Raw genomic sequence first — 23,857 nt, 5'->3', positions numbered from 1 at the left:
GCATGCATGTAGAGAACGAGTTGGTGGAGATAGTGACCACTGGCGATCACGAGTTCGAGAAGATCGTCGAGGAGTATGAGGAGGAGATTCTCATGCAGGAGGAGGTCTCGGAGCCGCCACTGACTGACTCAGCAGACACCACGCCTACCCAAGGCAAGCCCCGGTGCATAACCTCTCATTTTTGTTAATCACTGTTTATATATGTTATGTGCATTTACATTACAGGAATTTTATGGAAACCACATGCATAAATATATCTGTCCTAAGAATCTTACTAGTGCAGGTTCGGGTAGCTGCTCTGCTTAGGTTTTCGGTAGCGCGAGTAACCTGTCGTTACTCACAATAAGTGATTATTATTGTCGGTGTTTCGTACAAGCACCGGCAAGTAAATTTATAGTAATACGCGTTAGGCTCGGATGGTGCGCTAAAGGACACAGGATTTATACTGGTTCGGGCGAAACGTCCCTACGTCCAGTTTGTTGCTGCTTGTGTTATTAGCACCGTAAATAATCTGTAGTAAGGGATACAAACTGCCGAGAGAGGGACTGGTCCCAAGTCTCTGATCGAAGGATTGAAAGGTGGTCAAGAGCTTCGTAGCTGCTTGAATGTGCGTGAATGTGTTCTATTGTTCTCCGTCCGTTTGATGGAGGATATGCCTCCCCTTTTATAGATGAAGGGGCTGGCTTTACAAGGGTGACAGCTCCTGGATGCGTACTCTACTTAGCCTTGTGGTTCATGTCTACCTGGTCAGGTCCTCCATTCTGATGAGTGCGAAGGAAGATAAGTGCTTATGATGTCGTCAATATCTCTGTAGGATGTCAGATCAATCACAGCATGCTGCCCCCAGGGTATGGGCTGTAGTACAGTGGTTTTGACTTAGGGGCCTCCCCCCAGCCTTGCTCCACACGCCTTCTGGTTCCCATGATTCCTGTTGGGAGAATTCAGGGTCGGGGTCCGGTGTAGCGCCGTGGCCAAGGCTCTCTGACTTGGAGGACCTGAGGGGTCGGGAAGAGGGCCCCGCCCGCTTCCTCGGGTCCACAGCGCGGTGACGGAGTATCCGTCGTTCGTGGAGATAGCAAATCCGTTCTTAGAGTGTAGCGGTTGTCGTATATCTTCGTTGGGTTCCGTGTCCCAGAGCTGAAGGCGGCGCCTACAACTCTACAGTGTGAGGTGCACGCACCTGTAATACCTTTTGGGCTCTGTGGCGCCCGGAAGGGTCTAAAGCGTCAGTCCTGTCGTTCCCTGGCAGTTCTTTTCCTATCAGGGTGCAGGGTATGGTCGTCGGAGCCATGGTTGACCCGAACGTCTTGTCTCGTCCTGTACCCATCGTTTTGAGGGATAGATATCGATCAGGGCGAGGCTCGTTCTGGGCCGTCAGATGAGACGGAGGCCAGTCCCTATCTCTTGGGCGAGACTAACCCTATCCCTCCGGGATCGGGTGAGGCGGAATCTATCCCTTAGCCTTCGGGCGAGACCAAGCCCGCCCTATAGGCGTCGGGCAAGACGGAGATTAGCCTTGAGCCTTTAGGGCGAGGCAGGGTTATCCCACAAAGGCGTCGGGTGAGGCTGACCCCACCCCTCCGGGATCGGGCGAGACAGAACTCATCCCCCAGCCCTCGGGCGAGACCGAGCCCGTCCTCAAGGCGTCGGGCGAGATGGAGTTTATCCCTCGGTCCTCGGGCGAGACCAAGCCCGTCCCAAGGGTGTCGGGCGAGGCGGAACCGAACTCCTGTCATTCGAACAAAGGATGACATGGCGCCCTTATGCGTCTAGAAGTTTTTTATGTTCGGTGGTTATCGGTTCCACCTTCTGGGGTACCCCGGTATTAGGTCCCCGACAGTAGCCCCCGAGACTCTAGGTGATTCGGGCAGAACCGCCTGGAGGGTGTTTTTTGATTTCGCCGAAGCTAAATTGCCGGAGGGTGCGCGCGAGCGCACCCGATGGGTGTAGCCCCCAGCCCCCGGGTGACTCGAGTAGAGTCGCTCGGGGGGTTGTATCGGCCCCTTCGCGGGTAAGGCTGAAGAACTTAGTTTTTCATCAACTGAGTGTTTTTTCGAGTGGGTCGTGGCGTCCCGTTCGCTGGGGACTGACTCGGGGCTGTCCTAACTGGTGCTTTTGCCCCTGATGGCGGATCGTTCGTGGATTCCTTCTTAGTTGGGCTGGCTGGCGAGTCGCTGGGCCCTAGGTGGGCCAAAGAGAAAAGAAACAGGCCTTTGTGGCTTGTGTTTCCCCGGTGGGCGGAGAGTCCGGATTCGCTCGCGGAAGGCGAACCGTCCGCCGAGATTTTTGGGATAAGAAGATAGGGACTGCGGGCGCGTGTCCCGCGACGTGACGCGGGGGCGCGCGTGGCAGGCCCGGAGATCGAGGCGGACGGTTGCCCTTCTCATGTCCGTCGCCCCCTATAAAACCGCGGGGTTCGCCCCCAGGGTCCCGTATTTCGCTCCCCTTCCTTTGCGTTCTAAGACATCCGCCGCCAATCTTCCCAGCTCCTCACGCCCGCATCACCACCGTCGACCGGCCTGCGTTCGTGTTCCAGCCACCGTTAAGCTCGCGCCTGCCCTTCCCCCCTACTGCCTCAATGGAGTTGTGGGGTAGATCAAGCATCTCTTCTCGGTGTCTGGAGGGCCTCGTTCGCCGTGGCCTTCTCCGCCCACAATCCGCCGTCCAGGAGTGGTTGCTTCCTGGCGACGAGGGTGAGCCGGTGCCGCCTGAAGGGTATGTCGTCTCTTTTGCCCTCTTCCATGAGCGGGGATTCAGGGTACCCGCGCATAGATTCCTTCGGGGGCTATTAGATTACTTTGAGGTAGAGCTGCAGCATCTAACTCCCAATGGGATACAGCATATGGCAGCGTTTGTTGCCCTGTGCGAGGGTTTCCTGGGGATCGATCCCCATTTTGATCTGTGGCGGCATTTCTTTAGCGTTAGTCTGTCGAGGAGGAAGATTGGGGGGAAAGAAGTAGACGCACCGATGGGGTGTGCCAGCATTCACCTGCGCCATACCCGATCGAAGGGTTACCCGTACATGCGTCTGGCCACATCCAACAAGGGATGGCATTCGCAATGGTTTTATGTTAGGGATGATGCGAGTGCCCCCCTACCGAAGTACACCGGACGTCTTATTGTGGATGCTCCGGCGTCATGGGGCTGGGGCGTCCAGACTAAAGACAAGAAGCACATCTCCGACCTTCTCTCCGCCCTCCATGCCCTGAAGGGTCGGGGTGTAAAGGGGTCGGGGATTATCGGTGCTTACCACACGAGGAGGGTGGCGCCACTGATGGCGCGTGTGCTTCCCCTGCATCGGATGATGCCAGGGATGTCGTTCGAGGGAACGGTGCTCGTTGACGAGGCGCTTCCTTATTCGGAAGTGGCGCAGCGTGTCAAGGAGGCGACGGAGCCGACGAAGGATTCTGCCGGCATGGTCCTCGACATCGTGTATCCGATGCCTGGGCATCCTCCAATGCGCCCGGAGCCTGGGTTCTTCGAATTCGTAAGCCCTCTTCCCCTGCACTCTTTTCTTTCTCCTGAATCTCCCTTTTTAAAACTTGCTTTTGTGATGTTGGGGCTAGCCGAGGGGGCTAGTCTTCAAGGATAGTCCGGCTCCACTGCCGAAGGACAGGGCTGTGGCGGCGGCGAATCGACTCGCGGCCGAGCGGGACAAGAAGGCAAAGGAGGAGATGAAGAAGGCGAAACGACTGAAGCAGGAGGCACGGGATCGGGGAGAGGACGTGAGCAGTGAGGATGACGATGATGATGATGATGACGACGGCGACGACGAGGTAGCCGTCGACGTGGATTGGGGCGTCCTGGAGGATGAGGAAACGCTGACAAGTGGCCACCCACCCGTGCAGGGGCCCTTTGCCTTTCACGCAGAGGGAAGTGAATCAATGAGATCAGTGGAGGCCGGCGAGTCCGCCGCTTCGCACGGCGTGCCGGCCGAGGATCGGTGGATGGGGACGCTGGGCTTGCTGCCGCCGACCCTGAGGCGATCGTGGAAGGGGGTAGTACCGGAGCCGCGCCCGGCTCTGATGCCGCGCCCTGCGAGGTGATGGAGGGGAGCAGCTCCGGTGCTGCGCCCCGCGAGACGAGGGAGGGGGATGGCTCCGGTGCCGCGCCTGACGAGACGATGGAGGGGAGCGACTCCGGCGCTGCGCCCGACGAGATGAACCCTCCTGCCCCAGAGCAGGGGGCAGGCAAGAAACGGTCCCGTCCGGACGAGTCAGGACAGGGATCTGGGGATCCGTCCCCAAAATGCTTCCGCCGGCCGAGGACATCAACGTAAGCTCCTGACTCCTCTGTGTTCATCTTTTTTTTTATTTTTTTTTGACTTAATCGGTTATTACCTTTGTGTAGGTTCTTGCGGACGGGTCACCCCCTGGGGCTGGCGCCCAAGAAGAGTCTCGCCCTTCAAGCGGGACAGACGGCGTCGCCTGGAGTCACCCCTGTTTCGGGCAGGGGTGGTGCCGATGTTGGGGCCGCGTTGGCCGAACCGACGGCGTCCATGGCGGCTCCCACGCCCGCGGAGGCTACTGAGCGAGCGGCTTCTTCCATGGCGGGCGTGGAAGAGCCGGCCGAGGACCGTATGCTGCCGGTGATCGTGACTGCGCTGAGCCAGGATCAGCCGGGCGCGGTCGTGGTGGCACCCGAGGGCATGGTGCAATCCGCGCCGCCAGGTGCCCATGTGGATCCGCCCGTGGCGCCCGAAGTGGTCCAGACGGAGGAGGGTCCAGCCGGAGGGTCCTTGAGTACGGCGGTGGTGCCACACAGGGTCAGGAGGGAGCCACCACCGGCCCCTTTATCGGGAGGAAGCCGCTCCCCTGCGCGGGGAGAGCCGCCGCTCCAGTGGATGGCTGCTCAGGACCCGACGTCGGCTCTTTTCTCGCTCGATGATCATTCCGAGAGTATGGAGCGAGAAGGTCTTGACATCGGGATCTCGACCATGCTGAACGCCCTAGACCAGGCCAGAGGAGCCCTCCGTGAGATCGTTATCCCTACCTCTCAGGTATTTTCTGGACTTTCTTTTTTCTTTCTTCGTGTGTTTGTGGGTTCTCGCATTTCTGATATCAGTCTTCTTCTTCAGATTCTTGTTGCTCGTAGCCGGAAAAAATCCCAATTCCTCCGCGAGCAGAAGGCGGAGCGAGATCGCCTCTCCGAGGAGGCCCAGCTGCGAGCAAACATGGCTGCCCAGCTTGCCATCGTCCAGGAGCGGGAGGCTCAGGCGCGTCAAGATGCGGAGGAGGCGCACGGGATGTTCGAGGACCTGTCGGCGAGGTCTAAACTGGATGGAGAGGAGATTGCCAAACTCCGAAAAGAGCGAGACAAGCTGCTGCAGAGGAATGCCGCGGCCAATGAGAAGGCCGGCGAAGTCCTGAAGGAGCTGGAGATGGAGCGGGACCTCCGGCAGAAGGCCAAGAGTAGGGCCATAGCCCTCCAGCAGAGGGTGGACAAGGACGTCGAGGTGGTCCGCTCTCTCCGGGCGGAGCTTGATGACGCGGTGAAAGGAAAGTTGAGTGCCGAGAACGCCGCCACCAAGCTGGAGAAAGAGGCTGCCTATACGCGCAGGGTCCTTCAGGCGGAGAGCGATGAGCATGATCTTCTACAAACTGCGGTCGGGGTGGTCCTTAACGCCCTGAATGTGACGGAGCCGGTGGAGACCAGCCCGCTCGCGGCTCGTGTCGGAGGTATCACGGCTCGGGTGGGCCAACTTGAGGAGAGTGCCTTTTACGCCGGGATTACCCAGGCCTTCACCGTCGCCCACGCCCATTATGAGAAGGAAATAAACCTGAGGGTGATGAGCGAAGGCTTTCCGTCCACCTACGAGGATGAAGAGCTGGAGGAAATGGAGAAGATGGTCGCTCCCCTTGCGAAGAACCTGGCAGACAGTCTGAAAGAAATGGTTCTCCCTTTGCGGGAGTAATTAGTCGAACAATTTTGAGAATAGCTTATATGTAATATGTGGACAAGTGTCGGTATTTTTTCGAGTCTGGACGCCTTTCGTGCTTTTGCGTCTTAATTTCGTTTCGTTTGATTTTTTGCGATTTGATTTTTTACGGTCTTACCAATATGTTCCCCTGAATTATGCCGCTGATTATAATGTGAGGGGATTGAGGAGGTAGCCGTACCTTAACAGCCCTCGAGTAAGGTCCGACCCCCGCACCTGCCTGGGGTCGGGAGTTACTGGAGACCGGAATCGTGGTTTTGGTAACAATGGGTGCTTTCGCAATAATCCCTGCCCTGCCTTCCAACAGAAATCCCAACTGGGGACTCTATGGGCTCGGCAAGGTGGGGCCTTTGTCCCTGCATTATTTGGCCCGAGCCCTCGATCCCTGTCAGGGTCTGATGGGGGTCGGCCGTTATTTGCGTGTTACCCCGTCCTCGGTTTTCGCAATCGGAGGGGCTGAGTGAACGACACTTGCCTTGATGGCTTGAGTACCGTGCTCAACGAGCTCGCTAACGGGTACGTTCATGTGGAATCCGGGTCCATCATTTGCTGATGGGATCGGCAGAGCCCTCTGGTGGCACTCCACAACTTCTTAACCCGCCTCCCGGCAGATGCCTGAGTCGTTCGATAAGCTCAGGGGGCCCGATGGCCTCTCCTCGATGGAGATTCTGTGGGTTTGGCTCGAGGTTAGAATCGAACGAGAGAAGGTCGAGACGTCCCGGTTCGCTTCTAAGCGGGATCGGGCAAGGCCGCTGGGGCTCGTCTTGGTTATCTCTCCCTGGCCCTATTCGGCGTGAGGCGGCCTCGAGCCCTTCGCGGGCCGACCTTCGAACCTCAGCCTGTGGTTGCCTATATCGGATAAGGCGACAGCCGTTTCGTGCTGCGACACGAATCATTGGGATGCAATTTTCTGCATATGAAATGTTTTGAATGCAAGGTTTAATTGAAAATAAAGGCGGTAACGTTACCTTGGTGGTATGAGTGGCGGAAAAGCTCCTACCTGATGGGTTCGGGCCCTGACGTTTGGAAAAACCTGCGTAAGAATTGCTATTCTTTGTTTTTGTGTCTCGGTGATGATCCGAGCTGTTTGATTAACTTGGGCAACCTGACAGCTGTAGGCGGACCCCTCCGATCCCTTTTTTGAGAAAGGCGGATGTCGAAACTAGAGACGCGAGAGGCGTTTGAGCATGATTTTTCTGGTGAACAGAAACATCGTAGCTATCGGGGCGTAGGGTTTGCTAGTTCGTCCAGTTTTACTCAAAGCTTTGTGCCTGTATATCGCGCCCTTAGTTTCAAGCGTACGGAGGGGTCGGGTGAAGAGGATGTCTGAATTGGTAGTCATCCTCGACAGCCCCCGAGTGATGTTCGCGCCCCTGCTATTTGATGGGGTCGGAATCTTGTGAACAAATTTTAACGCACAAAATGTGAAAGCTGAGAGGCTTATCTTTCTTTGGTCGTTCATTCGTCGTGTCTTCTAGGCCGAACGATCGACCCAGGAGATCTGAAGGGTCCCGTCATCGAGTCGTCCGTGGTCCTGCATGGGGAGGCGAAAAAGTTGTCTGCCTATGTGGGCGCCTTAATCGCCGCGTCCGGAGCGGGTCAGTGGCGGGCCGTACCCAGGCAGTGTTCAGTTTGACCAAAGAGGGACGCTTCGTAGACCGGGGTTCGTCCTGTCACCTCTGGCGCGTCCCCTCAGATATCAATCAGCATTGATTGCGTATTTAAAAAGGGGAAGGGAGAGGGTTTTTTCGTCCGACCTTTCGCCTTTCCTTAGTTACTGCGCCTCCTCTTTAAATTGGGAGGGGGAGAGGAGTTCTCATCCCACCTCCCCTTCTGCCTCCGAGCCGCTATCTCTCCTTCTTCTTCCTCTCCGCCAAACGCATCCGTGCATCGCGGTGGTTCCTGAGTGAGGAACAGTAATGCCAGAGAGAGAGATAGAGAACTTACAACCTTGCTCGTGAGTCTGGTGCGTGATGTCGAGCCGGAGGTTATCCAACGTGGACGAGATGGTACGCGCGGCCCTTGGTGAGGAGTCGCTGCTGCTGAAGGAGAAAAGGCGTCGGTGGGCGTCGTACGTCGTTGACTATGCCGTCGTTCGCTGCGCCCCTCCCTTGGCGGGAGGCGTTTCCTGCCCCTACGCCGTTGTCAGGGTTATGGCTGGGGATGATGGCGTAGTCCCCAGACGCCATGACGGTGGCATTGCTACCGGGGTTGTGGCTGACGATGATGGCGTAGTCCCCGGATGCTCCGGCGGAGACGTCATAGATGGTGGCGCCTTCGAGGATCCAGCGAAGATGTCGCCGATGGAGAGCGTGGTACGGCGCCCGTAGTAGACGAGCTGGCCCATGTACATGCCCTCGACGTCGCCGATGGAGAGCGTGGCACGGCGGCCGCTGTGGACGAACTGGCCCGTGTACATGCCCTCGACGTCGCCGATGGAGAGCGTGGCGCGGCGATCGTAGTAGCACTTGTGGTAGAGCTGAGCCGAGACTATAATGAAATAACATTGTGGGGAAGCCCCCGAGTAAACAGTCTTCGGAGTATATTGTTCCTTTTTTGTAATGACATCGCTTTGTAAGTGGTGAATTCGTGCAAAAAAATAAACAAAATTACATCCTTTGCTTGTGGCAAGTCATTTTAGCGCTTTCCAACTCTTCTCATGGTCTAAGTCATAGGAAGCTAGGAACGTGGGCAAACTAATTCTGATTGAACTGGTGAGCAAAGAGGTTGCAGCCGCTGGGGCGTGGGTGTCTCGCAGTCCTACCAGTTGTATTCAGAATTGGTTCCCAAGGTCTTAGCCCTCGAGACTTATTTACGAGGCGAATGGAAAACTTATAGAATGTTTGTAAGTATAACACAGGGATTTTTTGCAATCGCGATGCTCGTATTACACATAACATATGTTACGATCACATGCCAGCCCCCGAGTGAGGTCTGACCCCTCGTGATTTGTAGGGGTCGGAAATCACTAAGGATCGGGGTTCTGTTAAGACAAAAACTGATAAAGAAAAGTGTAAGATTATTTTAAGGATAGAAACGACGTAGCTGCTCAATGTTCCAGGCGTTGGTGAAGACCTCCCCTTTGATGGTTTTCAACCGGTAGGCGCCTGGGCGAAGTATTTCCGCGATGATGTAGGGCCCTTCCCAGGGCGGGGAGAGTTTGTGGCGATCCTTGTTGCTCTGCACAAGGCGGAGGACGAGGTCTCCGACGTTGAAGGCTCGACCCCGCACCCGTCGGCTGTGGTACCGCCGTAACGCTTGTTGGTACTTGGCTGAACGGAGGAGGGCGATGTCGCGGGCCTCATCCAGCTGGTCCATGGCGTCTTGGTGAGATGCCTCGGCTCCCTATTCGTCATATGCTCTGATTCTTGGCGATCCATAATCAAGGTCCGTCGGGAGAACGGCCTCGGAGCCGTAGATCATGAAAAAGGGTGTGTAGCCGGTGGCCCGGCTAGGAGTCGTTCTTAGGCTCCAGAGCACAGCCGGGAGCTCAGCGAGCCAACGCGCGCCGAATTTGTTCAACCGGTTGAAAATTCTGGGTTTGAGGCCTTGAAGGAGCATGCCGTTTGCGCGCTCGACCTGTCCGTTCGTCTGGGGGTGCGCGACGGCTGCCCAGTCGATTCGGATGTGTTGTTCGTCACAGAAACGAACAAATTTCCTACCGATGAACTGCGTGCCGTTGTCTGTGATGATGGAGTTCGGTACTCCAAAGCGATGGATGATGTCGAGAAAGAACAGCACAGCTTGCTCGGATTTGATTGTGGATATTGGCCGAGCTTCAATCCATTTTGTGAACTTGTCTATGGTGACAAGCAGGTGGGTAAAGCCTCTGGGCGCTTTTTTGACAAGCAGTTCGCTTTTTTGCCCGGCCTCATTGATCTCTTGCTGACGAGCCCTTAGCTGCTCCATCCTCAGGTGAGATGGGGCTGTCCCATCCTCCCCGGATCTGCCGTCAGGATTGTTTGTAGGAGTGGCCTCTTCCCTGGAGGCGCTTTCGACGTGACCCTCGGGGGTCTGCGTCATGTAGCATTCCCGGGAAGGGTGGTGGCTCCCCCCACTGGAATCTGAGCTGGAGAGCGATATAGGCTCCTCGTTGAGGAGCTCGTAGAGGGTCTCCGTATCCCGCTCAATCGCCCCCACGAACTCGATGTCCGTGGGTGGTTGAACCACACGCAGCGCTAGAAGGCAGCCAGCGGTCGCCGCAACGTTGCGGAGACCGAACGGAAACGCTGTCGGGGCGCTCCATCTGGACCCTTCCGAACACATGGCGGTGTTGTGAGAGGTCTCCTTAGGTGACGGGAATCCCTGGGAGTTGCCCGGTGGGCCCTCAAGCCTGAGACGGCTGAGGTTGATGGAAGGGGGAGATGGAGCGGCTGAGTGAGTCAGCGCTAGCTCTCCTCCTAATGTGATGATGAAATCTAGGTCGCCGAAACGCACGTGTGCGCCCGGGGCCCAGGTGATTGCGTGGGTGGCCATCCGAGACCTGATTTGGAACGCGCAAAGCCCCTACCTGGCGCGCCAACTGTCGGTGTTTCGTACAAGCACCGGCAAGTAAATTTATAGTAATACGCGTTAGGCTCGGATGGTGCGCTAAAGGACACAGGATTTATACTGGTTCGGGCGGAACGTCCCTACGTCCAGTTTGTTGCTGCTTGTGTTATTAGCACCATAAATAATCTGTAGTAAGGGATACAAACTGCCGAGAGAGGGACTGGTCCCAAGTCTCTGATCGAAGGATTGAAAGGTGGTCAAGAGCTTCGTAGCTGCTTGAATGTGCGTGAATGTGTTCTATTGTTCTCCGTCCGTTTGATGGAGGATATGCCTCCCCTTTTATAGATGAAGGGGCTGGCTTTACAAGGGTGAGAGCTCCTGGATGCGTACTCTACTTAGCCTTGTGGTTCATGTCTACCTGGTCAGGTCCTCCATTCTGATGAGTGCGAAGGAAGATAAGTGCTTATGATGTCGTCAATATCTCTGTAGGATGTCAGATCAGTCACAGCATGCTGCCCCCAGGGTATGGGCTGTAGTACAGTGGTTTTGACTTAGGGGCCTCCCCCCAGCCTTGCTCCACACGCCTTCTGGTTCCCATGATTCCTGTTGGGAGAATTCGGGGTCGGGGTCCGGTGTAGCGCCGTGGCCAAGGCTCTCTGACTTGGAGGACCTGAGGGGTTGGGAAGAGGGCCCCGCCCGCTTCCTCGGGTCCACAGCGCGGTGACGGAGTATCCGTCGTTCGTGGAGATAGCAAATCCGTTCTTGGAGTGTAGCGGTTGTCGTATATCTTCGTTGGGTTCCGTGTCCCAGAGCTGAAGGCGGCGCCTACAACTCTACAGTGTGAGGTGCATGCACCTGTAATACCTTTTGGGCTCTGCGGCGCCCGGAAGGGTCTAAAGCGTCAGTCCTGTCGTTCCCTGGCAGTTCTTTTCCTGTCAGGGTGCAGGGTATGGTCGTCGGAGCCATGGTTGACCCGAACATCTTGTCTCGTCCTGTACCCATCGTTATGAGGGATAGATATCGATCAGGGCGAGGCTCGTTCTGGGCCGTCGGATGAGACGGAGGCCAGTCCCTATCTCTTGGGCGAGACTAACCCTATCCCTCCGGGATCGGGCGAGGCGGAATCTATCCCTTAGCCTTCGGGCGAGACCGAGCCCGCCCTATAGGCGTCGGGCGAGATGGAGATTAGCCTTGAGCCTTTAGGGCGAGGCAGGGTTATCCCACAAAGGCGTCGGGTGAGGCTGACCCCACCCCTCTAGGATCGGGCGAGACGGAACTCATCCCCCAGCCCTCGGGCGAGACCGAGCCCGTCCTCAAGGCGTCGGGCGAGACGGAGTTTATCCCTTGGTCCTCGGGCGAGACCGAGCCCGTCCCAAGGGTGTCGGGCGAGGCGGAACCGAACTCCTGTCATTCGAACAAAGGATGACATGGCGCCCTTATGCGTCCAGAAGTTTTTTACGTTCGGTGGTTATCGGTTCCACCTTCTGGGGTACCCCGGTATTAGGTCCCCGACAATTATATTTATATTTACTCTCATGATAAAATGATGAAAGGAAAAATGGAGACCGGGCAGAGATATGGTATGGGTATTGGTGGGTGTAACAGGTTGTGTCCCACGGCCAATAGGGCTTAGCTTGGTTACACTGTTTTCCCTGTTCATGTCAATTAAGGACCATCCGTTGATGTGGATGGTAGTCAGGTCACAGACTTATTATCCTAAGCACATACTTGCTTATGGGAGCGGGAAGGCTCATTACGCTCTTGTTGTGGGTTTCGGCTCTTTCCACACTGACAGATTGGATGCGGAAAAAGGTGGAGGTCTAAACACCATATGGAGACTGGGTCTCAAGTGTGGGGGCTTAGAGTCTAAGTTTGGACGGGGACCTGGACCCTGTGACAGGAGTAGAATGGGTTGATCTTGTTTGTGCCTGGAGTACAAATAGGGCGTGTGTTTTGGAGTACCCAGCTGTGATACATTGGTTTGCGAATCGCCGTTTTCGTGAGATGATATGACTTGGCTATGGTCTAGCACTGTAGTAAGAACTAGAAGATGAAAGATGATAAAATGGTTCTAATTGCTCAACCCTTGCTTGAAAGTAGAACATGTGCTTACTTAGAATGGTTAGCTAATGAAGTAATCATAACTGCTAATAAAATTTGATCTTAAGGATGTACTCCTAGTAATGCTTTTTGCAAACAAAAAGAAAACAACAAACCCATATTGCCTATCATACTTCTTGGAGTCGGGAAACTATTCCCACTAGTCGGATAAGTCTTGCGAGTGTATTGTGTACTCAGGGTTTATTTTACTCCTGTTGCAGGTGCAGCTTGAGGAGTAGCTCTTGTGTGGATGATTCTTCTAGTGGGCACAGATGGATCCTTATATCGTTTCTGCTAGTTGTTTATTTTCATTCTGCTGTTTAGTTATCGCACTCTAAACTCTGGTATTATAATAAATAATTTCTAAGAACTCTTGTTGTATGAAATGGACTAAGTATTATAAGCTCATACTCATTATTGGATTCTGGATGTAAAACATGAATTGTTTCAAGTTCTCCCTTGGGGTGGGCTCGACGAAACTGTCCGATGTAGCTAACTTTCTGGGGTGCTTAGTGTCTAGTGGAAGACGAACGCCTATGAAAGCGTGTTATTTCGGGCGGTTCTGCCACAGGGCCCAAGCCGCTAGTGCCATGGAGGCCATGTCGCCACCATCCCGTAGAGGCACGAATCTGGCAGGTTAGCCGCCACAGCAGCAGGGGCGTAGGCCAGCCCCTCCGGTCGCCGTTAGGCCAGTCACGGTGCGTCGGTGGATCTGGCCAGCCTCCGTCGAGCATGGCCAACAACGAACGCCAGATCCAGCCCCAAGGGGCCCGAATTCGGCCGACCCGCCACCATAGCAACCTCCGACCGCCTAGGTGAAGCTGCCGTCGGTCGCCCTCGGGAGAAGACAAACCCTAGCAGCGCCGACCACCATCAAATCCACGACATTAGAGGCCTTAGACGACAGATCCGCCCTTGGGATGCCAAGATCAGCCCCACTGGAGTCCCTACTCGCCGGAGAAGACGGGTAGGAGGAGGGGTGGTTCAGGGGAGATGGGGAGGGAGAGGGGGATGCGACGGTTCCCTTTTTTCTAGGCCGCCACCGCACGCCGGAGGGCGGCGACGGCGGCCAGAGTGGAGGCAAAGAGGGGGGGCTCTAGGCGGTGCCGGCGGGTCCCCCCCCCCCCCCCCCGAGTCGCCCGCGGAGGAGCGCTCGGGGGACACGGAGCCTGGTTCGCAGCCTTTGTCTCTGCTGCGTGCATATGATTTTCCTCACATATCTGCAAGAAAAGTCAGATGGCATGATCTTGGTGCAAGTTTATCTACAATCTTTCTCCCAAAAAAAGTTTATCTGCAATCTAGCGCGTTTCCATGTCATCCAAATTGTTTGTGATTCAAGCAAAGAGTTTCTGGTCCAGGCCAAACCTAAGAATAGTTTAGGGTATGGTTGACCTCTGAATAGGCAGGGAGCATGCATGCAGGCGTAGTAGGTGCAATGAACTGTACGGAGTTGGTAACAATTTTTTAGTTTATATTTTTGCATTGGGCGATTCATAAGTAATCATGTTCCAATCTTTTTAAGAAAAGCAGCAATGTCAACTACAACAACTACTTTCATTTTATCTGTTTCCAAAATTTCATATTTTCTAGTTCACAGATAGAGTAGAAACCTCTTTGGCATGACATGACATTATTAACAATAATCCGGAATGGTTAATGGTCAGAATTCGAAAGTCCAAACCACATGCTTTGGAAAAAACAAGGCCAAGGTTGCTTGCTGAAGCAAGCAAGAGGGTTTGCTTGCAGTTCAAACTTCAAACACTACCGCAATGGACTTTTTTGTTGCTACTAGAAGTTGCTCCAGTACGATTCGAATGATAAACAAAACATGATTAAAACTTCAAAGTCATGAGTCGGGAATCCATACACGTTACTTGCGCTGCATGATTCATGATTGACCAGCATTAGTTTACTTTTTAATGGGAGGAATGAAATGTCCCATTCCAGCAATGCGAAATCGCAGTGCAAACTCTTATCCATGAATACTTCCCATGTTTTATGTTTATACCAAAAAAAGGTCAGGTAAAAACGTCACGATGGGATGGACTGTCAACTCAAAAACATATGAATAAAGAATACGGCAATATGCAAATCTAGTAGTTTAAGGCCAAATTTTATTGGTAGACTAACAAAATCCATGAGGTGAGCAGCATTTCAACTACACTTCAATAGTTACTACTTTACTAGCAACAAAATGTTAAATGTATGAGCAACCACCTACTTTGTTCCGTTGCTGCATACAAGTCAGTTTCAGGACAGCTATTTCAGTGTTCTTGGATCACGAGACCAAAAGGCATGCTTCACGGCTACTCTGATTTTCCTTTTGTTTTTAAAAAGGCAAGCTTTGCAGCTGACAAACTCACAGCAGCGAAATGGCGGTTACTTATCACCATTTAGCCCCAAGATGGCTGCACTATTGTTAACCTTAAGGCACATCTGCGCCTTTATTTTCCACTGGACAAATGATTTCCAGCCACCTTTCTAATAATTTTATGAATGACCATCCATGAATCTGCAAAAGCTGTCATCACCATACCAGACGGTAGTGCAAGGCACCAAAAAGTTGTTTTTTTGCTAGGATATGGTTAAAAAACAGCATGATTTTCAGGGTCAGCCCATCACTGTTGCCATGTAGGGATGAGGTACATATGGAGTTCTTTTGTGTGTTTAAAAATGTCGAGTCCATCTCTGTGGTGGTGTTTTCTTTTTGGGCTCATTAGGAGGTGACATTGGTGTGGTGTCGTTTGCTTTGCACCCAGGGATTAGCTTTCTTTAATCTCATGATGAGCACTGGATCAGAAGCAACGGCTCACAGCATGTCAACCATTTTGTGCAGGCATAAAATATGTTGGCAGTGGAGGTGGTGGAAGCCACTTGTTGTTAGGGCTTGAGAAGCAGGAGATATCAGAGGTTGTTGCAGATCTTCTTGGTCACTTCAAAATCTCCTGTCCAAGCCTAGTTTTTTATTATCTCATTTGCCGAAAGGTAAAATCCCTGGATTTTGTCCAAATATTCTCAGTTGCTTCTCTGAAATATATGCATCTAAGCTAGAATTCTTCTCATGTATGTTTTTAATAAAAAAGCTTGTCTATTTTTTCGGCAACATATCAGGTGCAAACCAGGGAACATGTGCAAACTTGGAAACTACGAATCAGATCCACAGGATGCCAATCCAATGGATGGGGTGAGAGGTGGGACTATTTTGGGCTTAAACCCTACCACCTGCCAGCTAGTTTTCCAAAAAAAAACCTGGCCCCTCCTGTGCAAACCTACCCCAGGGATTCCGCTGCACCGATCGTCCGTTCCCATCGCGACCGGTTCGTTTTCGCGTGTCTGCTTTCCACGAACGAGCAGGGATTGCGCCGCTAGGAATTCATCGCCCGTCGCCAGGGAATTCATCGGCCAGGGAATTCACAAGCCAGCGAGTCCATATCCGCCCGGCGCCAGCGAGTCGCCCCAGCCCCTAGGCTGCCGCCACGCATGTGCGCCCCTGGTTCTGCCGCTGAACTCTAGGAGATGAGGAGGACCTGCCGGTCTACGTGCATCACGATCACCATCACGAGCGAGTCGCGAGCTGAGTGCTGCCGCCCGTGCGCCTGGCCTGGTGTGTTTGGCGAGTTCGTTTTTGCGTGCGCCCGACCATCTGCGAGGTCCTACGTGGCTCCGGCATGTGTGAGTTCCTTATCGTGACCTTTATTTTCGTTTTTTGTTTTTGTTTTGATGGCCCGGTTTCCTTTTCGTTTGATTGCAAGTTATGTCAATCCGATTGCTAGAGAACGTACCCGGATGGCACGACGATGCGGAACGATGGCGACAGCCAACAGCAGCAAGAGCTGCAACAGCCATGGACAGGGAACGACGCCCTCTCTGAAGTCATCGCCGTTGATCCCGCCGTCGTGGGACTTACAGGAACAAGTTTTGAGGCCACCGCCATGGATCATTTGAAGCCTGTGGTTGGAATGATGTTTGATACACTTACGGATGTGGAGAAATTTTACAAATCGTATGCACATGAAGCTGGTTTCTCTATTCGTGTTGGTCAGCACAAGAAGCAAAATGATGAAATATTATTCAAGCGGTATTATTGTTCAAGGGAAGGGTATAGAAAGGAGAACGTAAAAAATGTTATTGATGAATCTGGAAAAAAGAGAAAGACACATAATGTGATGGAAACCAGATGTGTTTGTGAGACACATATTGTTGTGAAGCTTGGCAGTGACAAGAAGTATTGGATAGCTTCAATGGTTGAGGAGCATAGTCATGGTTTTGTGTCACCAGATAAGAGGCATTTGCTAAGATCCAACCGTAATGTTAGTGAGAGGGCAAAGAGTACTTTGTTCAGTTGTTATAAGGCTAGCATTGGCACCTCACAAGCTTATAGACTTCTCCATGTCAGTGAGGGTGGGTTTCAGAATGTTGGGTGCACGCTGAGGGATTTGCAAAACTATTACCATGACCTTAGGAGCAAAATCAAGGATGTAGATGCACAAATGTTTGTGGCACAACTTGAGCGAAAGAAGGAAGGAAATCCTGCCTTCTTTTATGACTTTATGGTGGATGAACAAGGATGACTTGTTCATGTGTTTTGGGCAGATGACTTATACAGGGAAAACTATGGTGTTTTTGGTGATGTGGTTTCTGTAGATTCAACATACACCACTAACTAGTATAACATGATTTTTGTGACATTTACTGGAGTCAATCATCACTTTCAAAGTATTTTCCTAGGGGCAGCATTCTTGGCAAATGAAAAGATTGAGTCATATGAATGGTTGTTTAACACCTTTCTGAAGGCTATGCGTGGAGTAGCACCTCATCTAATCATAATAGATGAAGATGCAAGCATGAAGGCTGCTATTGCTTAGATTCTACCGGATACAACTCATAGACTTTGCATGTGTCATATTATGGAAAAGGTACCTAAGAAGGTCAGGCCCTCTATAAGAGAGGATGAACAGTTCTAGGATAGACTACACATGTGTGTTTGGGGCTCCGAGACTTCAGATGATTTTGAGTCATAGTGAAATTCTATCATAATAGATTTTGCACTCATGGGAAATGATTGGTGTAAGAAAAATGGAACCTAGGCCCATTTACTTTGGATTTTGGTGTTTGATGACCAACACAACTAAATTGGACTAATGAATTTGCAAGTAATCATTTTATAGTTCAATAGGGTGCAAGACGTGACTTGGACGAAGGCAACATGATGATCCCATGATCAACACCATAAGCAAGACCCTAGAAGCACAAGAGAAGACCCAAGATATCATGCAAAGTCCAAGCACGAAGATGGGAACCAAGCCGGACGCAAGATGACAAAGAAATGAGCTCGGTAGAGGTGACCGAACGCGGCCCTATAAGTGACTGGACGCGTCCGATCAGTAGTCCGAGACTATGGCAAGCGTCAGCATGCGACCAAACGCTGAAGAAGAAACATGACCGAACGCGACGATGGCACTGTTCCTTGTCATAGCAATGTCTTCAGCGTGACCAGATGCGGCGACACTGGATGACTAGACGCAGGAACTATAGCATCCGATCGAGTCTAGAGAGGTTCTAGAATGGCGCCAGCACGACCGGACGTGTCCGATCGATAGTGACCGGACTCAGTGCCAAGTTCAATCAACGCGCACGCTCCAACGGTCGGGACGATCGGACACGTCCGGTTAGGACAATAGCAGCGTCTGGTTAGTAGCAGAAAAGCTGGGTTTCGTCCCCAACGGCTATTTTCTCAGTGGGGCTTATAAATAGACCCCCACAACTGGCCATTTGAGGTGTGTGGAGCTGAGAAAACATACCAAGGGTGTTGATACACCATTTTAGTGATCTCCACTTGCATAGTGTCAGTGCGAAAAGTGACAAACACGTAAATATTTGTAGTTTTGCCGTGCATTATGATCAGATGTGGCCTAGCACTCAATGACACAGGATTTATACCGGTTCAGGCAACGTACCCTACGTCTAGTTTTGGTCAGTCGGTGACTTTATTTCTGAGCCTAGATGCTCAAAGTTTGCTATGGGGTTACAAACAGGTATGGAATGAGAAGGGGGGTGTTAGAGTCCCGATCGGACTCTAAACCAAGTGGTTAAGAGTGTCAGGTGCTCTAACGTGTGCTAAGTATTAGAGTGTATGCTCTGTGGAGCTGTTGAGATCTAGAGCTATGGAGCTGTTCGAATGCTTAGGTTCTCTAGAGCCAGATCTAGAGAGAGAATCTAGCGACCGTACCTGGTGGGACAGAGCACATCTCCTTTTATAGGTGAAGGGGATGGCCTTACAAGTTAGAGAGAAAGAGAGGGAGAGAGTATGTACGTGTGCTACCTAGTCTTGTTGCTCACACCACTGGGTAGGAGACGATTGTCGGCATCCACAATATTGTTCATGCCTAGATGCGTCTGGTAGGTTTTACCGTGTTCGCCTGGTATGGTAAATGTCGGCGCCTACAATACTGTAAGATAAATGTTGGCGCCCACAACACTATTTGGGTTCTGACACACTTAGAAGGTTGTATAGTACCCATCTAGCATGGCCTAATGGCATTGTCCTATAGGTGTGCAGGGTATGGCAGGGTATAGTCCTCGGTATTGCGGTTGACTTGAGCGCCTTGCCTTATCTGCTCCACCTGATCCTTGGGTCCTTACCGAGCGGGCATCCTCGGTCAGTCGTTCCCAGTCAGCTCTGACCATGTCGGTCGTGGAAGAATCACGAGTGGAGGTCCGGCGTTTCCCTAGTTAGAAAAGGAGGTCGGAGTCGGACTGTGTCCCCTCCTTGGCTAGGCCTTCCGGTCGGAGACTAGATCATTCTCTCGGCCGGTCGTTAGGTAACTAGGCTAGTATGGGAGGCGCGCATTGTCGTTACGCCGTCTGCTGGACTGAGTTTTTGCTAGGAAGCGGGCCCATTGGGGACCCTAGGTTTATGAACCCGATAGGAGCCCCTATGCCCTTTTGGGACTTCTATGAAGTTGTGAAGGGGTTGTTTATGCTTGTTTTATGAGAGCACCTGGTGGGTGTAAGATCGTGGGTCGAGGGGTCGAGCGCGATGGAGTGCAGACCCAGCTGTTGGGCATGGCTGATGGGTCAGGCGTGATAGAGCGTGGACCCAGGTGTCGGTGCATGGCCGAGGGGTCAGGCGAGATGGAGCATGGACCCAAGCGTTAGAGCACGGCTGAGGGGTCAGGTGCAACGGAGCATGGACCCAGGTGTCAGGCATGGCCAAGGGGTCAGGCAAGATGGAGCGTGAACCCAATTGTCGGGGCACAGTCGAGGGGTCGGGTCATGACGGAGCGCGGACCCAGGTGTTGGGGCGTGGCCGAGGGGTCAGGCGCGATAGAGCGTGGACCCAATCGCCGAAGCGCGGACCCAAGCATCGGGGCACGACCGATGGGTCGAGCGTGATGGAGCATAGACCCAGGTGTCAGGCATGTCCCCAACTGTCAGGGCATGGCCGAGGGGTCAGGCGTGATGGAGCGCGGACCCAAGTGTCAGGTGTGGCTAAGTGGTTAGGTGAGACAGAGCGTGGACCCAAGCATCGGGGTGCGGCTGAGGGCTCAGGCGTGAATGGAGCATGGACCCAGGTGTCGGCACGCTATCGAGGGGTCAGGCACAACAGATTGCGGACCCAAGCATCGGGGCATGGCCGAGGGGTCCGTCTAGTTTCATGTGTTCCCCCATCTGCAGTTTTCGCAATCGGAGGGGTTGGGCTAACGTCGCTTGCCTCGATGGCTTGAGTGATGTGCTCGGTGAGCTCACTAACAGGCACATCCGAGTGGAATCCGGGTCCATCGTTCATAACCAGGTCGGCATAGCCCTCATGTGGCATTCCACTACTCCTTAACCCACCTCCCGGTAGATGCCCAAGCCATTCTAGAGACCAACTTAGGTGGCCCACTGGCCTCCCCTTGATGGAGATTCTATGGGCATGGCTCGAGGTTAGGATCAAACGAGAAGGTCAAGATGACCCTGTTTGCTCCTGAGCAGATTAGGCGAGGGCCACTAGGGCTCATCTGCATTTTCTCCCCTAGCTCTATTTGATGTGAGGCGGCCTCGAGCCCTTCATGGGCCAGCCTTCGAACCTTGGTCGATTGTCGCTCATATCGAATGAGGCGACTACCGCTTCGTGATGCAACATGAAGCGTTGTGATGCAACAGCTACATATGTAATGCTTGTATGTATGGGATTAATGTATGGATGAATGTATGAATGCTTGTATGAATGAAATGAATGAATGACTATGTATTGGAAAAGTAAAAGTGGGTTTTGGTAAAGTTACCTCGATGGCTCATGTGATGGGTTCGGGGAGCTCTTGTCGGATATGTTCGAATGGAATCAGGGCCTGTCATTCATGATGGAGAACCCACCTAGGGCATCCCATTGCTCTCTTACCTATCTCTTGGCAGCCGCTCGAGCCATCTAATCGACTAAGGTGACCCATTGGCTTCTCCTTGATGGAGATCCCGTTGGTGGGCCCTTCCAAACCCTACCTGGGAAGGCGAGGGTCATTTGCCTGTGGTTGTGCCTTGTTTCCCATGCCTGGGTTGCGGTAGTGGTGGGCCCTGCCTAGGCCATGTCCCATTAACCGGGCGATGTTTCATTGGGCAGGCGCATCCCATTAGCTAGGACGTCGTCCCATCGTACACCTCCTCATATTTAAATAGGGGGAAGAGAGAGGGTTTTTCTCCCATTCCTTCGCCTTTCTCCAACTGCTGCCTCTTCTCCTTCTTCCTTTTCGCCAAGCCCATTCATGCACTGCAACGGTTTCTAGGAGAGAGGGTAAAGTGAGGGAGAGGAGAACTTACAGATCCGTTCATGAATCCAAGGTGTGACGTCGAACTGGAGGCCATCCAATGTGGATGAGGAGGTGCTGGCTGCCTTCGCTGAGAAGGGGCTACTCCCATTGAAGGAGGTGGCACGTTGGAGGGCTCCTGCACTAAGAGAAGTTGTTCCACAATCCCAGGCCGATGAGGTCATCTCCTTTCTCGCTTTCCACAAGCGTAGGCTTGGGTACCCCACGCACTGGTTCTTGCGTAGGCTCCTCAACAAGTGGGGCCTAGAGCTACAGCACCTCAACCCGACTAGGGTGTTGCACATCATCGACTTTGTCATCATCTATGAGGCCTTCCTTGGGATGGAGCCACACATGGCCCACTTCCGGTGGATCTTCAGTGGGCAAGCCCTATCCGAGGGGAAGCCACCCAGAACCACACCAGTTGGGAGATTCACCTTGTAGAAGAAGCCAAAGCTGTCAACCCCCTACCCTACGTACTCCCCCTATGACTCCAATTGGGGATGGCACAACGAGTGGTTCTACATCAGGAATCTAGTGGAGGTGCCATTCTCATTGTTCACCGAAAGAAGGCCGGAGAGGTGGGGAAGCTGGTCGTGGGGTCCTGTCAGTCAGCAAAACAAGTTGGAAGTTATCGAGGCATAACTTTAGAAGCTTGTGCAGCATGGCCTCAATGGGTTGCGGGTCTTCCACACCTTCTTCCGCCATCGGTTTGCCTCATTGGTGGAAAGAACACGGCCGATGTGGGAATACATTGGCCCGATGGATCCCGACCATAGGTCGCCAGAGGAGTTGCCAAAGGTTGAAGTATGAAGTCGACTTGATTGGGTGCTATAGCTAAGGGATAAAGACTCCCTCAAAGGGACGCCTAGACCTCTTCACGCCATAAAGCTGTCCAATCTAGTATGCCCCCTTTTCCTATGACCTTTTCCCTCTTGCTCTTCTTTGTTTTGATTTTGGGTTACCCGTTTCATAGGGACTTATGGGTTACAAATCTCGGCCGCACCTTCCAAGGGGGCCGGAGGGCGTAGCTCGGCAAGATGCCTAGAAGGAGGTGGCGCTTGCCAAGAAGAAGAAGAGAGCTAAAAAGTCCCGGAGGAGGTTTGAAAAGGAGAAGGAAATCAGCCGACAGGTCTAGGGGGTGAGAGCCGGAGTGATGTGGAGGTAGAGCTCGAGTCAGAGGAGCCCACGGAGATGGGTGGTGATGCGAGTGCCTCCGAGGACAAAGGAGATAGGGGCACTATCATGACCTCAGTGGAGCATCATGAGCCTATGACCGCATCCGTTGATAACGGACGTGATATAGAGATGCGCGGTGACATTCCTAAGTCAAGGAAGTGCACCATGAGCGAAGACACAGCTATCGAATGAGAGGCAAAGTGGGCATAGTCGCCACGTCATTCGGAGGCATCATTGGCTCCACACCCCCTGCTCTGAGTGTGGCGGAGCACGCTGGCCGATCGGAAGAACATGTTCATTCCCCTACATCTTCGGGGCCGGCACATGTGCATGACCCCCATCAGGGGGATGTTTCGCCAGTGGCTCTAGTGGTTCCACCACAAGTTGGCGGTCACGACCATTCGTGGGCTAACTGGGGACTGGTCGGGTCGGCTCGTGCCTCGGTCGATGCGAGGGGGCCTGGATTGCGACCCATGGGTGATCCTTGTCCGATCGGCCTACCATCAGCTAGTCGGGGCTTTAGGGCTCTACCGCTTTCATCTAGGTAAGCATTTAGGCTCCTTCTTGTTCTCATAGTAGAGCTTTTTGAGTGTGACTAACTCATGTTTGTTTGACAGTAGCCAGGGGCTGGTGGGACTGGGAGTCTCCCCACCTCCCGTGCAAGAAGAGTGGAGACCTAGCCTATAGCAGGTCACGATGAGCGGTAGAGGAAGTAGGCTGGCGGTGGCGCAACCTTCCTTACTAGGGGTTGCGTCTTTCTAGCCAGTTGTGAGCACGGCGGCAGCGGCGGCGATGGTGATGGTGGCGATCCCTGTGGTGATGGCAGAGGTTGGGTTAGAGGTGACCCTCATGATCCCTCCCCCAACAGCTGTGGAGGAGGATTGGAGGGAACTTGGGCTCCCTACCTCGCTCGACGGTGGAGCACACAGTTCACCCTCCTGGTCAGAGCTAGAGGGGTCGAGAGGAGACATGGCCAGGCCAGAGGTAGAACATCTGCCGGTGAGCCATGGAGTCTAGGTGGTGGAGATCCTTGCTCTAGCGAGGTAGGCACTAGGGTGGAGCCGCCAGCCATCCTGCCATTGTGGGAGTTGGTGATGATCTGGCCGTCGCATGACACTGCAATGGTTGGATCTTCCAGTGGGTCAGGGGCAACCCGTGAGCTGGTGTGGCCTTGCCCCAACGAGCTGGGAAAGGCTTAGTTCATCCTTTGTGATGAGGAGGAAGTGAGGCTCTAGCACTTGCTTGGGGAGAGAGGACTATCGATGGAGTCTGATCTTGCCCATAGTGAGGCGAGGCTCAAGGAGGCCTTAGAGTGGGTTGAGCTCGTCTATCAAGCCATGACAATGGACCTACCATGCATTGCAGA

At 53.3% G+C, this 23,857-nt stretch overlaps 1 protein-coding gene across 1 annotated transcript; it reads left to right on the top strand.

The window, feature by feature from the left end:
- Positions 1-5,173: 5,173 nt before the first annotated feature.
- On the top strand, positions 5,174-17,100 carry LOC136465004 (protein FAR1-RELATED SEQUENCE 5-like). The gene is made up of 2 exons (XM_066463913.1): positions 5,174-5,491; positions 16,303-17,100. The coding sequence occupies exons 1-2, from the start codon at positions 5,174-5,176 to the stop codon at positions 17,098-17,100; spliced, it is 1,116 nt and encodes a 371-aa protein (XP_066320010.1).
- Positions 17,101-23,857: the final 6,757 nt, after the last annotated feature.

This window comes from Miscanthus floridulus, chromosome 7 (assembly GCF_019320115.1).
Source record: "Miscanthus floridulus cultivar M001 chromosome 7, ASM1932011v1, whole genome shotgun sequence".
In the NCBI taxonomy this organism is placed as follows: Eukaryota; Viridiplantae; Streptophyta; class Magnoliopsida; order Poales; family Poaceae; genus Miscanthus; species Miscanthus floridulus.
This window is presented reverse-complemented; position numbering and strand designations above follow the sequence as displayed.

What these genes read in the sequence shown, in the direction of transcription:
- LOC136465004 (XM_066463913.1), top strand. Translation starts at nt 5,174, where the DNA reads ATGGCTGCCCAGCTTGCCATCGTCCAGGAGCGGGAGGCTCAGGCGCGT. An exon ending in GGGCGGAGCTTGATGACGCG is followed by an intron (nt 5,492 to 16,302) that starts GTGAAAGGAAAG and finishes TCCGATTGCTAG; the next exon opens with AGAACGTACCCGGATGGCAC.